Here is a 14,579-nt window from a genome sequence, read left to right as displayed (position 1 = left end):
CACTTGAAAGGTTTTGTGCTTTAAAACCATAACATTAGTTTATGTTGCCTTCTTCTCCTCCTCCTCCTCTTCATCATCTTCATCCTCTTCCTCCTCCTCCTCCTCCTCCTCCTCCTCCTCCTCCTCCTCCTCATCCTCCTCCCCTCCTCCTCCTCCTCCTCCTCTTCATCATCTTCATCCTCCTCCTCTTCATCATCCTCCTCCTCCTCATCCTCCTCTTCATCATCTTCATCATCTTCCTCCTCCTCTTCATCATAATCTCCTATTCCTCCTCCTCTTCCTCTTCCTCCTCCTCTTCCTCCTTTTCTCCTCAGTAAGGTCTCCAGACAGCTTCATCCATGCGTCCCCCAGCAGGGTTGAGTATGGTTGGGGAGTTGCTGTGACTCCCATCCCCCTCCACCCCCCCATCTGCCTGGCTGGGCAGGTTAGGGTTAGCCAGGGAGCTGCCGGTGGAGGCGCTGGTGCAGGGAGGAACCATTCTGGAGGGGGAGCGGTCCCCCCCGGGAACCATGGAGAACTGGTACGACCCAGAGGAGGCTCCATAGTAGAGATAAGGTGTGCTGCTGGTCGGGAAGGGTCCACTCTGACTCTGGGTGGAACCAGGGTAGGGAGGGGGCAGGTAGGTGTGGTAGTGGGCGGAGCCTAGTGACATGGCGGAGGTGACAGGAGGGGTGTAGGTGAAGGTGGTGGGGTAGTGCATTCTGGGACTTGAGAAACCAGACTCCGTCAGAGAGGAGAGACCCGGGAACTGACGCTCAAACTGACCTGGGAACGGACTGAGGTCTGACGAACCTAGAGAGAGAGAGATGGATGGAGAGGGAGAAGGAGAGAGGGAGAACCCTGTTTAAAAAACATAATCAAAAACATTCATTCATTTAGCTGTATTTTCCCTTCATGAAAACCACATTTTGATGTATTGACAGTATGTGTCCTTTATTCATGTGGTCCCTTAAAGATTAGAAATCTATTTTACAATCTATTTTAAAGACCAGTGCCAAGACATCAGCAAACTATTAAATCATATTTATTATATTACTCATACCTCAACAGTGTAAAATCTAATAGTCAATGTAACATTATTGAACATGTTCCCAGAGTTGGCCTGATGTGATACCAAGCCATGAACAGAAATGATTGGCTTATTCATCAGATGCTGTGTTAAATAAACAGATACATGTACAGTGTGTGTGTGTGTGTGTGTGTGTGTGTGTGTGTGTGTGTGTGTGTGTGTGTGTGTGTGTGTGTGTGTGTGTGTGTGTGTGTGTGCTAAACAAAAATATAAATTTGTTTTAGATAATTTGGCAGTATGTCCAACTGGCCTCACAACCGCAGATCACGTGTAACCAGTGGTGGAAAAAGTACCCAATTGTCATACTTGAGTAAAAGTAAAGATACCTTAATAGAAAATGACTCAAGTAAAAGTAAAAGTATACAAGTATTTGGTATTAAATATACTTAAGTATCAAAAGTAAATGTAATTGCTAAAATATACTTAAGTATGAAAGTAAAAGTATAAATCATTTCATATTCCTTATATTGAGCAAACGAGACGGACAATCTTGTTTTTTAATTTACAGATAGCCAGGGGCACACTCCAACACTCAGACATTATTTACAGATAGCCAGGGTCACACTCCAACACACAGACATCATTTACAGATAGCCAGGGTCACACTCCAACACTCAGACATCATTTACAGATAGCCAGGGGCACACTCCAACACTCAGACATCATTTACAAATAGCCAGGGGCACACTCCAACACTCAGACATCATTACAGATAGCCAGGGGCACACTCCATCACTCAGACATTATTTACAAACCAAGCATGTGTGTTTAGTGAGTCCTCCAGATCAGAGGCAGTAGGGATGACCAGGGATGTTCTCTTGATAAGTGCGTGAATTGAACAATTTTCTTGTCCTGCTAAGCATTCAGAATGTAACGAGTACTTTTGGGTGTCAGGGTAAATGTATGGAGTAAAAAGTACATTATTTTCTTGAGGAATGTAGTGAAGTAAAAGTAAAAGTTGTCAAAAATATAAATAGTAAAGTAAAGTACAGATACCCCAAAAAACTACTTAAGTAGTACTTTAAAGTAGTTTTACTTAAGTACTTTACACAACTGCATGTAACCACGCCAGCCCAGGACCTTTCCATCCAGCTGCTTCACCTGTGGGATCGTCTGAGACCATGTGTAACCACGCCAGCCTAGGACCTTTCCATCCAGCTGCTTCACCTGTGGGATCGTCTGAGACCAGCCACCCGGACAGCTGATGAAACTTTGGGTTTGCACAACTGAAGAATCTCTGCACTAACTGTCAGAAACCATCTCAGGGAAGCTCATCTGCGTGCTCGTCGTCCTCACCAGGGTCTTGACCTGACTGCAGTTTGGCGTCGTAACCGACTTCAGCGGTGGGGTTTCAGTTGTTGTTTTTTAAAATAAGTTTGCAAAAATTTCTAACAACCTGTTTTTGCTTTGTCGTTATGGGCTATTGTGTGTACAGTCGTGGTCAAAAGTTTTGAGGATGACACAAGTATTGGTCTTCACAAAGTTTGCTGCTTCAGTGTTTTTAGATATTTTTGTCAGATGTTACTATGGTATACTGAAGTATAATTACAAGCATTCCATAAGTGTCAAAGGCTTTTATTGACAATTACATTAAGTTTATGCAAAGAGTCAATATTTGCAGTGTTGACCCTTCTTTTTCAAGACCTCTGCAATCCGCCCTGGTATGTCAATTAACTTCTGGGCTTCATCCTGACTGATGGCAGCCCATTCTTGCATAATCAATGCTTGGAGTTTGTCAGAATTTGTGGGTTTTTGTTTGTCCACCCGCCTCTTGAGGATTGACCACAAGTTCTCAATGGGATTAAGGTCTGGGAGTTTCCTGGCCATGGACCCAAAATTTCGATGTTTTGTTCCCAGAGCCACTTAGTTATCACTTTTGCCTCATGGCAAGGTGCTTTATCATGCTGGAAAAGGCATTGTTCATCACCAAACTGTTCCTGGATGGTTGGGGTAAGTTGCTCTCGGAGGATGTGTTGGTACCATTCTTTATTCATGGCTGTGTTCTTGGGCAAAATTGTGAGCCCACTCCCTTGGCTGAGAAGCAACCCCACACATGAATGGTCTCAGGATGCTTTACTGTTGGCATGACACAGGATTGATGGTAGCGCTCACCTTGTCTTCTCTGGACAAGGTGTTTTCCGGATGCCCCAAACAATCGGAAAGGGGATTCATCAGAGAAAATGACTTTACCCCAGTCCTCAGCAGTCCAATCCCTGTACCTTTTGCAGAATATCAGTCTGTCCCTGATGTTTTTCCTGGAGAGAAGTGGCTTCCTCGCTGCCCTTCTTGACACCAGGCCATCCTCCAAAAGTCTTTGCCTCACTGTGCGTGCAGCTGCACTCACACCAGCCTGCTGCCATTCCTGAGCAAGCTCTGCACTGGTGGTGCCCCGATCCCGCAGCTGAATCAACTTTAGGAGACGGTCCTGGCGCTTGCTGGACTTCCTTGGGCGTCCTGAAGCCTTCTTCACAACAATTGAACCTCTCTCCTTGAAGTTCTTGATGATCCAATAAATGGTTGATTTAGGTGCAATCTTACTAGCAGCAATATCCTTGCCTGTGAAGCCCTTTTTGTGCAAAGCAAAGATGACGGTCAACAGCCTGATCAACTCAATGCGAAGGAGATGTGTCGCGCTGCATGAGGCGAATTGTGGTCACACCAGATACTGACTGGTTTTCTGATCCACACCCCTGCATCTTTTTTAAGGTAGCCGTGACCAACAGATGCATATCTGCATTCCCAGTCCTGTGAAATCCATAAATTAGGGCCTAATTAATTTATTTAAATCTACTGATTTCCTTATATGAACTGTAACTCAGTAAAATCTTTGAAATTGTTGCATGTTGCATTCATTTTTTTGTTCAGTGTCTGTTCAGTAGGCTCTAATCTATGGATTTCACATGACTGGGCAGGGGTGCAGCCATGGGTGGGCCTGGCTCCCAAGTGGGTGGGCCTATGCCCTCCCAGGCCCATCCACTGGGCAGCCAGGCGCGGCCAATCAGAATGAGTTTTTCCACCCAATAGGGCTTTATTACAGACAGAAACAGTTTCATCAGCTGTCCGGGTGGCTGGTCTCAGACGATCCCGTAGGTGAAGAAGCCGGATTTGGAGGTCCTGGGCTGGTGTGGTTACACGTGTTCTGCAGTTGTGAGGCCGGTTGGACGTACTGCCAAATTCTCTAAAACGACGTTGGAGGCGGCTTATGGTAGAGAAATGAACATTCACTTCTCTGGCAATAGCTCTGGTGGACATTCCTGCAGTCAGCATGCCAATTGCACTCAACCTCAAAACTTGAAACATCTGTGGCATTGTGTTGCGTGACAAAACTGCACATTTTAGAGTGGCCATTTATTGTCCCCAGCCCAAGGTGCGCCTGTGTAATGATCATGCTGTTTAATCAGCTTCTTGATATGCCACACCTGTCAGGTGGAATGATTATCTTGGCAAAGGAGAACGCTCCTTTGGAACATTTCTGGGATCCTTTATTTCAGCTCATGAAACATGGGACCAACACTTTACATGTTGCATTTATATTTTTGTTCAGTGTATGCATGTATGTGTGTGTGTGTGTGTGTGTGTGTGTGTGTGGGTGCGCATATTGCAGAACATAGAGAGTAGTGTGGATGACTGAGGAGGGGCCCATGTGGAACCAATTTGAGAAGGAACAGTTGGATGGATGGAGTCTTAATGAGGTAGGAGCTGCTCTGATGTGGCTCCTCTCCTCCCTCCCTCCCTCTCCTTCCTCCCTCTCCTTCCTCCCTCTCCTCCCTCCCTCCCTCTCCGTCCTCCCTCTCCTTCCTCCCTCTCCTTCCTCCCTCCCTCTCCTCCCTCTCCTCCCTCCCTCCCTCTCCTTCCTCCCTCTCCTTCCTCCCTCTCCTCCCTCCCTCTCCTCCCTCCCTCCCTCCCTCCCTCTCTGTCCTCCCTCTCCTTCCTCCCTCTCCTTCCTCCCTCCCTCTCCTCCCTCCCTCTCCTCCCTCCCTCCCTCTCCTTCCTCCCTCTCCTCCCTCCCTCTCCTTCCTCCCTCTCCTCCCTCCCTCTCCTCCCTCCCTCTCCTTCCTCCCTCTCCTCCCTCCCTCTCCTTCCTCTCTCCCCTCCCTCCCTCTCCTCCCTCCCTCTCCTCCCTCCCTCCCTCTCCTTCCTCCCTCTCCTCCCTCCCTCTCCTTCCTCCCTCTCCTTCCTCCCTCTCCTCCCTCCCTCTCCTTCCTCCCTCTCCTCCCTCCCTCTCCTCCCTCCCTCTCCTCCCTCCCTCTCCTTCCTCCCTCTCCTCCGTCCCTCTCCTTCCTCCCTCCCTCTCCTTCCTCCCTCTCCTTCCTCCATCCCTCATCTAACAGAGGCTGGGGGGAGGGAGAAGGAGAAAGGAGGGAGAGAAAGAGAGATAATCTCTCTGCTCCCTCCGTCTGTCTGTCTGTCTCCATCTCAGCTTCACCACTAACCACTAATTGGCTGTGGGCTCCCTCTGTCTGTCTGTCTGTCTGTCTCCATCTCAGCTTCACCCTTAACCCATAACTGGCTGTAGGCTCCCTCTGTCTGTCTGTCTGTCTGTCTCCATCTCAGCTTCACCACTAACCACTAATTGGCTGTGGGCTCCCTCTGTCTGTCTGTCTGTCTGTCTCCATCTCAGCTTCACCCTTAACCCATAACTGGCTGTAGGCTCCCTCTGTCTCTCTGTCTGTCTGTCTCCATCTCAGCTTCACCACTAACCACTAATTGGCTGTGGGCTCCCTCTGTCTGTCTGTCTGTCTGTCTCCATCTCAGCTTCACCCTTAACCCATAACTGGCTGTAGGCTCCCTCTGTCTGTCTGTCTGTCTGTCTCCATCTCAGCTTCACCACTAACCACTAATTGGCTGTGGGCTCCCTCTGTCTGTCTGTCTGTCTGTCTCCATCTCAGCTTCACCCTTAACCCATAACTGGCTGTAGGCTCCCTCTGTCTGTCTGTCTGTCTGTCTGTCTGTCTGTCTGTCTGTCTGTCTGTCTGTCTGTCTGTCTGTCTCCATCTCAGCTTCACCCTTAACCCATAACTGGCTGTGGGCTCCCTCTGTCTGTCTGTCTGTCTGTCTGTCTGTCTGTCTGTCTGTCTGTCTGTCTGTCTGTCTGTCTGTCTGTCTGTCTCCATCTCAGCTTCACCCTTAACCCATAACTGGCTGTAGGCTCCCTCTGTCTGTCTGTCTGTCTGTCTGTCTGTCTGTCTGTCTGTCTGTCTGTCTCCATCTCAGCTTCACCCTTAACCCATAACTGGCTGTAGGCTCCCTCTGTCTGTCTGTCTGTCTGTCTCCATCTCAGCTTCACCACTAACCACTAATTGGCTGTGGGCTCCCTCTGTCTGTCTGTCTGTCTGTCTCCATCTCAGCTTCACCCTTAACCCATAACTGGCTGTAGGCTCCCTCTGTCTGTCTGTCTGTCTGTCTGTCTGTCTGTCTGTCTGTCTGTCTGTCTGTCTGTCTGTCTGTCTCCATCTCAGCTTCACCCTTAACCCATAACTGGCTGTGGGCTCCCTCTGTCTGTCTGTCTGTGGCATCCAGCGCAGAGAGGTAAAGGAGAATAGGAGTGACACACATAAACACAAACCATGCAGCTCTTATCATAAATCGCATGTAGTCTTCTGTGTCACCATGTCTGCCAAGGGACTGGGTGTGTGTGTGTGTGGGGGGGTTATATGGAGAAGTAATAGCGAAGCCGGATTGTCGCTACGATTTCAATTAGAGAATTAGATCCATTAGACTGTTCTAGAACAAAAGGTGATTGTTCCAGATCTGTTAGACTGTTCTAGAATAAAAGGTGATTGTTCCAGATCTGTTAGACTGTTCTAGAATAGAAGGTTATTGTTCAAGATCTGTTAGACTGTTCTAGAATAGAAGGTGATTGTTCCAGATCTGTTAGACTGTTCTAGAATAGAAGGTGATTGTTCCAGATCTGTTAGACTGTCCTAGAACAAAGGTCATTGTTCCAGATCCGTTAGACTGTTCTAGAATAGAACGTGATAGTTCCAGATCCGTTAGACTGTTCTAGAATAGAAGGTGATAGTTCCAGATCTGTTAGACTGTTCTAGAATAGAACGTGATAGTTCCAGATCCGTTAGACTGTTCTAGAATAGAAGGTGATTGTTCCAGATCTGTTAGACTGTTCTAGAATAGTATGCAAATGTATGCACTCACTAACTGTAAGTCGCTATGGATAAGAGCGTCTGCTAAATGACTAAAATGTAAATGTAATAGAAGGTGATTGTTCCAGATCGTTCTAGAATAGAAGGTGATAGTTCCAGATCTGTTACTGTTCTAGAATAGAAGGTGATTGATCCTGATCCGTTAGACTGTTCTAGAATAGAAGGTGATTGTTCCAGATCCGTTAGACTGTTCTAGAATAGAAGGTGATTGTTCCAGATCCGTTCGACCACAGGAGTCAAACTCATACCACAGAGGACCAAGTGTCTGCGGGTTTTGGTACTTGATTGATTAATTAAGGTCACTAATTAGTAAGGAACTCCCCTCACCTGGTTGTGTAGGTCACTAATTAGTAAGGAACTCCCCTCACCTGGTTGTCTAGGTCATTAATTAGTAAGGAACTCCCCTCACCTGGTTGTCTAGGTCACTAATTAGTAAGGAACTCCCCTCACCTGGTTGTCTAGGTCACTAGCTAGTAAGGATCTCCCCTCACCTGGTTGTCTAGGTCACTAACTAGTAAGGAACTCCCCTCACCTGGTTGTCTAGGTCACTAACTAGTAAGGAACTCCCCTCACCTGGTTGTCTAGGTCACTAGCTAGTAAGGATCTCCCCTCACCTGGTTGTCTAGGTCACTAACTAGTAAGGAACTCCCCTCACCTGGTTGTCTAGGTCACTAGCTAGTAAGGATCTCCCCTCACCTGGTTGTCTAGGTCACTAGCTAGTAAGGATCTCCCCTCACCTGGTTGTCTAGGTCTTCATTGAAAGTAATAAACAACAGCCTGCCGACACCAGGCCCACCATGGAGTGAGTTTGACTCCCCTTAGACTGTTCTGGGCCCTCCATGGAGTGAGTTTGACTCCCCTTAGACTGTTCTGGGCCCTCCATGGAGTGAGTTTGACTCCCCTTAGACTGTTCTGGGCCCTCCATGGAGTGAGTTTGACTCCCCTTAGACTGTTCTGGGCCCTCCATGGAGTGAGTTTGACTCCCCTTAGACTGTTCTGGGCCCTCCATGGAGTGAGTTTGACTCCCCTTAGACTGTTCTAAGGTTATTGTTCCTCTTGGAATTGAGCAGCACTGTGGTGGGCTAACTGTTCCCACTGTGGTGGGCTAACTGTTCCCACTGTGGTGGGCTAACTGTTCCCACTGTGGTGGGCTAACTGTTCCCACTGTGGTGGGCTAACTGTTCCCACTGTGGTGGGCTAACTGTGGTGGGCTAACTGCAGCACTGTGGTGGGCTAACTGCTCAATAAACCTTTCACTGACCTGTGGTGGGCTAACTGTTCAATAAACCTTTCACTTACCTGTGGTGGGCTAACTGCTCAATAAACCTTTCACTGACCTGTGGTGGGCTAACTGCTCAATAAACCTTTCACTGACCTGTGGTGGGCTAACTGTTCAATAAACCTTTCACTTACCTGTGGTGGGCTAACTGCTCAATAAACCTTTCACTGACCTGTGGTGGGCTAACTGCTCAATAAACCTTTCACTGACCTGTGGTGGGCTAACTGTTCAATAAACCTTTCACTGACCTGTGGTGGGCTAACTGCTCAATAAACCTTTCACTGACCTGTGGTGGGCTAACTGTTCAATAAACCTTTCACTGACCTGTGGTGGGCTAACTGCTCAATAAACCTTTCACTGACCTGCGGTGGGCTAACTGCTCAATAAACCTTTCACTGACCTGTGGTGGGCTAACTGCTCAATAAACCTTTCACTGACCTGTGGTGGGCTAACTGTTCAATAAACCTTTCACTGACCTGTGGTGGGCTAACTGCTCAATAAACCTTTCACTGACCTGCGGTGGGCTAACTGCTCAATAAACCTTTCACTGACCTGTGGTGGGCTAACTGTTCAATAAACCTTTCACTGACCTGTGGTGGGCTAACTGCTCAATAAACCTTTCACTGACCTGTGGTGGGCTAACTGTTCAATAAACCTTTCACTGACTGACTGGGCAGCACTGTGGTGGGCTAACTGTTCAATAAACCTTTCACTGACCTGTGGTGGGCTAACTGTTCAATAAACCTTTCACTGACCTGTGGTGGGCTAACTGTTCAATAAACCTTTCACTGACCTGTGGTGGGCTAACTGCTCAATAAACCTTTCACTGACCTGTGGTGGGCTAACTGCTCAATAAACCTTTCACTGACCTGTGGTGGGCTAACTGTTCAATAAACCTTTCACTGACCTGTGGTGGGCTAACTGTTCAATAAACCTTTCACTGACCTGTGGTGGGCTAACTGTTCAATAAACCTTTCACTGACCTGTGGTGGGCTAACTGTTCAATAAACCTTTCACTGACCTGTGGTGGGCTAACTGTTCAATAAACCTTTCACTGACCTGTGGTGGGCTAACTGTTCAATAAACCTTTCACTGACCTGTGGTGGGCTAACTGTTCAATAAACCTTTCACTGACCTGTGGTGGGCTAACTGTTCAATAAACCTTTCACTGACCTGTGGTGGGCTAACTGTTCAATAAACCTTTCACTGACCTGTGGTGGGCTAACTGTTCAATAAACCTTTCACTGACTGACTGACTGCTGTCGGAACAGTTTACCAAGCAGAGTGGTGTATATGTATATATGTGTGATCCATCTCCCTCTTGCTATTTGTCTATAATGTGTTCATTCAATGCTTGCTCGCCCACATACTACCATGGCATTTTCCTATGTTTTCTACTATCTGGGATAAACACGCCCCTCTCAAAAAGTACCGGGTAAGAGGTGGAGACAACCCCTGAATGGCAGTTATTCAGGGAACTGAGAAATAACTGAGAAATAAGTGCACCTTGTTAATACGGAAATGCAAATCTAGCTTCTATTACGAATCTACCAAGTCAAACCTCAATAACCCGACGAAATCATGGAAAACCATTAAATCCATGAACGCCAACACTGACCCCTCTGGTCTTCCTCAAATTCAATGGATGTGACGGACAAGAATAAACTGCTTGACATGTTTAATGAGCATTTTTCTAAAGCTGGGCATTTATTTGATAATGAACTCCTTCCTAACATCTCGAATGAGGCTTTGAATGAAAATGCCACATGCCGGCCTGTGGTTAATCTATTTCATTTGACAGAGATTGAGCTTTCAGAAGTTGTAAAGGCACTCAAATCTATTGATATTAAGAAAACGGCTGGCCTGGATGAATTAAACCCTTATTTTCTAAAACTTGGTGCAGACATCATTGCTGCCCCTCTCACTCATATATTAAATCTTTCATTGGTGAGTAATACCATTCCAAAAGTCTGGAAAGCATCCTACGTCATCCCTTTACATAAGGGTGGAGCTCCGTCCCAGTTGGAGAACTATCGTCCATATCTAAACTGTTTGCACTGGTAGAAGTTTTGGAAAACTCACAGTTGAAAGACTTTCTCTATAATAACTCAGTTTTTTCTCAATTCCAGTCGGGTTTAGAGCCAGGCACAGTACAATTACTGCAGTGAGTAAGTTTGTAGGTGATATTCTAGATGCTCAGGACAAGATAAATCACTGTGTTTCACTTTTTATTGACTTATCGAAGGCCTTCGACACTGTTGACCATGCCCTGCTGTTGTATAGACTAAAAAAGGTTGGTTTTAAGTGTTGATGCATTGGATTGGTTCCAAAACTACCTTTCTGACAGAACAGTGAGTGGCAGAGGAGGGTATGAAATCTGAGTTTCGAAGGCTTACAAAAGGAGTTCCCCAGGGCTCAAGGCTTACAAAAGGAGTTCCCCAGGGCTCAAGGCTTACAAAAGGAGTTCCCCAGGGCTCAAGGCTTACAAAAGGAGTTCCCCAGGGCTCAAGGCTTACAAAAGGAGTTCCCCAGGGCTCAAGGCTTACAAAAGGAGTTCCCCAGGGCTCAATTTTAGGTCAGATCCTTTTTACATTGTATATAAATGCGATAGGGAAGACTGTTGACTCTGCAAATCTCCATCTGTATGCTGATGACACAATTATGTATTCTAGCGCATCTAATATTGAGAAGGCTTTTTTCGGACTTACAGTTGGCTTTTGATGTTATTCGAAGGAAGCTTTTCGAATTGAAACTTGTACTTAATGCAAGGAAAGCAAAATGTATGGTTTTCTCTTCCCTGAAAGTAAACAGATGGCCCTAGCAAATAGTCAACATCTGCTTGCATATGTGCATATCCCATAGAAGGTTCTGATGGAAATGAATAACAAAACCGTTCAAGTGGTGAGAAAGTGGCTATGTTTAAACACACACACCACACGGAGCTGTGAGGGGAACGGCACCTCCTTACCTTCAGGCTCTGCTACACCCAGCGTGCCGTGGTCTTCCTGAGCCAAAGAGAGGGGGGTTTTGGTGTCCCAAATATTGAGTGGATTTACACTGCTACCAGACTGACTCAGCTGTTGAACATGCTCAACAGTGATGATGTGACAGTTAAGGAGTTAGCCAGAGCCTCCTTCCTTCTGGACCTACAGGGGAGGAAGGTTCCACTGGCTACGGACACTGAGGACAACTTCCTGGGCTTCAGGACGAAGGTTCCACTGGCCACGGACACTGAGGACAACTTCCTGGGCTTCAGGAGGAAGGTTCCACTGGCCAGGGACACTGAGGACAACTTACTGGGCTTCAGGATGAAGGTTCCACTGGCCACGGACACTGAGGACAACTTCCTGGGCTTCAGGAGGAAGGTTCCACTGGCTACGGACACTGAGGACAACTTCCTGGGCTTCAGGAGGAAGGTTCCACTGGCTACGGACACTGAGGACAACTTCCTGGGCTAGAGGAGGAAGGTTCCACTGGCCAGGGACACTGAGGACAACTTCCTGGGCTTCAGGAGGAAGGTTCCACTGGCCAGGGACACTGAGGACAACTTCCTGGGCTTCAGACTGATATTCTGCAAAAGGTACAGGGATAGGTACAGGGATTGGACTGCTGAGAACTGGGGTAAAGTCATTTTCTCTGATGAATCCCCTTTTCGATTGTTTGGGGCATCCGGAAAACACCTTCTCCGGAGAAGACAAGGTGAGGGCTACCATCAGTCCTGTGTCATGCCGAACCTCGGCAAGACGGAGGTGCTCCTCCTCCCTGGGAATGACTGCCCGCTCCATGATCTTGCCATCACGGTTGACAACTCCATTGTGTCCTCCTCCCAGAGTGCAAAGAACCTTGGCGTGACCCTGGACAACATCCTGTCGTTCTCCGCTAACATCAAAGCGGTGACCCGATCCTGTAGGTTCATGCTCTACAACATTCGCAGAGTACGACCCTACCTTCCGCAGAAAGCGGCACAGGTCCTAATCCAGGCACTTGTCATCTCCTGTCTGGATTACTGCAACTCGCTGTTGGCTGGGCTCCCTGCCTGTGCAATTAAACCCCTACAAATTATCCAGAACGCTGCAGCCCGTCTGGTGTTCAACCTTCCCAAGTTCTCTCATGTCATCCCGCTCCTCAGCACACTCCACTGGCTTCCAGTTGAAACTCGCATCTACTACAAAACCATGGTGCTTGCCTACGGAGCTGTGAGGGGAACGGCACCTCCTTACCTTCAGGCTCTGATCAGACCCTACACCCAAACGAGGGCACTACGTTCATCCACCTCTGGCCTGTTAGCCCCCCTACCTCTACGGAAGCACAGTTCCCGCTCAACCCAGTGAAAGCTATTCGCTGCTCTGGCACCCCAATGGTGGAACAAGCTCCCCCATGACGCCAGGACAGCGGAGTCACTGACCACCTTCCGGAGACACTTGAAACCCTACCTCTTTAAGGAATACCTGGAATAGTATAACACTAATCCTTCTACCCCCCTCCTTCCCCACCCCTCCATATTTTTTTTTTTTAAGGGTGTGGTTGTCCCACTGGCTATCCTAAGTTGAATGCACCAATTTGTAAGTCGCTCTGGATAAGAGCGTCTGCTAAATGACTTAAATGTAAATGTAAATGCCAACAGTAAAGCATCCTGAGAGCATTCATGTGTGGGGTTGCTTCTCAGCCAAGGAAGTGGGCTCACTCACAATTTTGCCTAAGAACACAGCCATGAATAATGAATGGTGCCAACACATCCTCCGAGAGCAACTTCTCCCAACCATCCAAGAACAGTTTGGTGACGACCAATGCCTTTTCCAGCATGATGGAGCACCATGTCATAAGGCAAAAGTGATAAGTAAGTGGCTCGGGGAACAAAACATCGACATTTTGGGTCCATGGCCAGGAAACTCCCCAAACCTTAATCCCATTGAGAACTTGTGGTCGATCCTCAAGAGGCGGGTGGACAAACAAAAACCCACAAATTCTGACAAACTCCAAGAATTGATTATGCAAGAATGGGCTGCCATCAGTCAGGATGTGGCCCAGAAGTTAATTGACAGTATGCCATGGCGGATTGCAGAGGTCTTGAAAGAGAAGGGTCAACACTGCAAATATTGACTCTTTGCATAAACTTAATGTAATTGTCAATAAAAGCCTTTGACACTTATGGAATGCTTGCAATTATACTTCAGTATACCATAGTAACATCTGACAAAAATATCTCATAACACTGAAGCAGCGAACTTTGTGAAGACCAATACTTGTGTCATTCTCAAAACTTTTGACCACGACTGTATATATACTGAGATCATGTGACAGATTGTGTGACACTTAGATTGCACACAGGTGGACTTTATTTAACTAATTATGTGACTTCTGAAGGTAATTGGTTGAACCAGATCTTATTGAGGGGCTTCATAGCAAAGGGGGTGAATAAATATGCACGCACCACTTTTCCGTTATTTATTTTTTAGAATGTTTTGAAACAAGTTATTTTTTTCATTTCACTTCACCAATTTGGACTATTTTGTGTATGTCAATTACATGAAATCCAAATAAAAAAAACAATTACATTACAGGTTGTAATGCAACAAAATAGGACAAATGCCAAGGGGGATGAATAATTTAGCAAGGCACTGTAGGTAAACAGGAGTTGGCATTTCATGGCAACGATGAGAGTGCCAGCTCATCAACGAAAACCAAACTCTGCATTCCACGGTAAGAACATCATACCAAAGGTCAAGCATGGTGGTGGTGGTGTGATGGTTTGGGGATGCTTTGCTGCCTCAGGACCTGGACGACTTGCCTTAATAGAAGGAACCATGAATTCTGCTCTGTATCAGAGAATTCTACAGGAGAATGTCAGACCATCCGTCTGTGAGCTGAAGCTGAAGCGAAGCTGGGTCATGCAGCAAGACAATGATCCAAAACACACAATCAAGTCTACATGAAGATTGCTAAAAAGCAACAAATTGGAAGTTTTGGAATGGCCTATTCAAAGTCCAGACCTAATCCCAATTGAGATGTTGTGGCAGGACTTGAAACGAGCAGTTTCAAGTCACTGAGTTAAAGCAGTTCTGCATGGAAG

The 14,579-nt window shown here is 46.9% G+C and overlaps 1 protein-coding gene across 1 annotated transcript; it reads right to left on the bottom strand.

Moving 5' to 3' along the window:
• Window positions 1–310: 310 nt before the first annotated feature.
• Window positions 311–3,429, bottom strand: LOC311123630 (runt-related transcription factor 2-like; the record flags this gene model as incomplete). Its single annotated transcript, XM_084197871.1, has 2 exons — window positions 311–792; window positions 3,393–3,429. 2 exons carry the CDS (start codon window positions 3,427–3,429, stop codon window positions 311–313), a joined length of 519 nt encoding a protein of 172 aa, XP_084053997.1.
• Window positions 3,430–14,579: the final 11,150 nt, after the last annotated feature.

The sequence above is a fragment of the Coregonus lavaretus genome, assembly GCF_964263955.1.
Source record: "Coregonus lavaretus genome assembly, contig: HAP1_SCAFFOLD_2105, whole genome shotgun sequence".
NCBI classification, from domain to species: Eukaryota; Metazoa; Chordata; class Actinopteri; order Salmoniformes; family Salmonidae; genus Coregonus; species Coregonus lavaretus.
The sequence above is the reverse complement of the archived record's forward strand: the minus strand, read 5'-3'. Positions and strand labels throughout refer to the sequence as shown.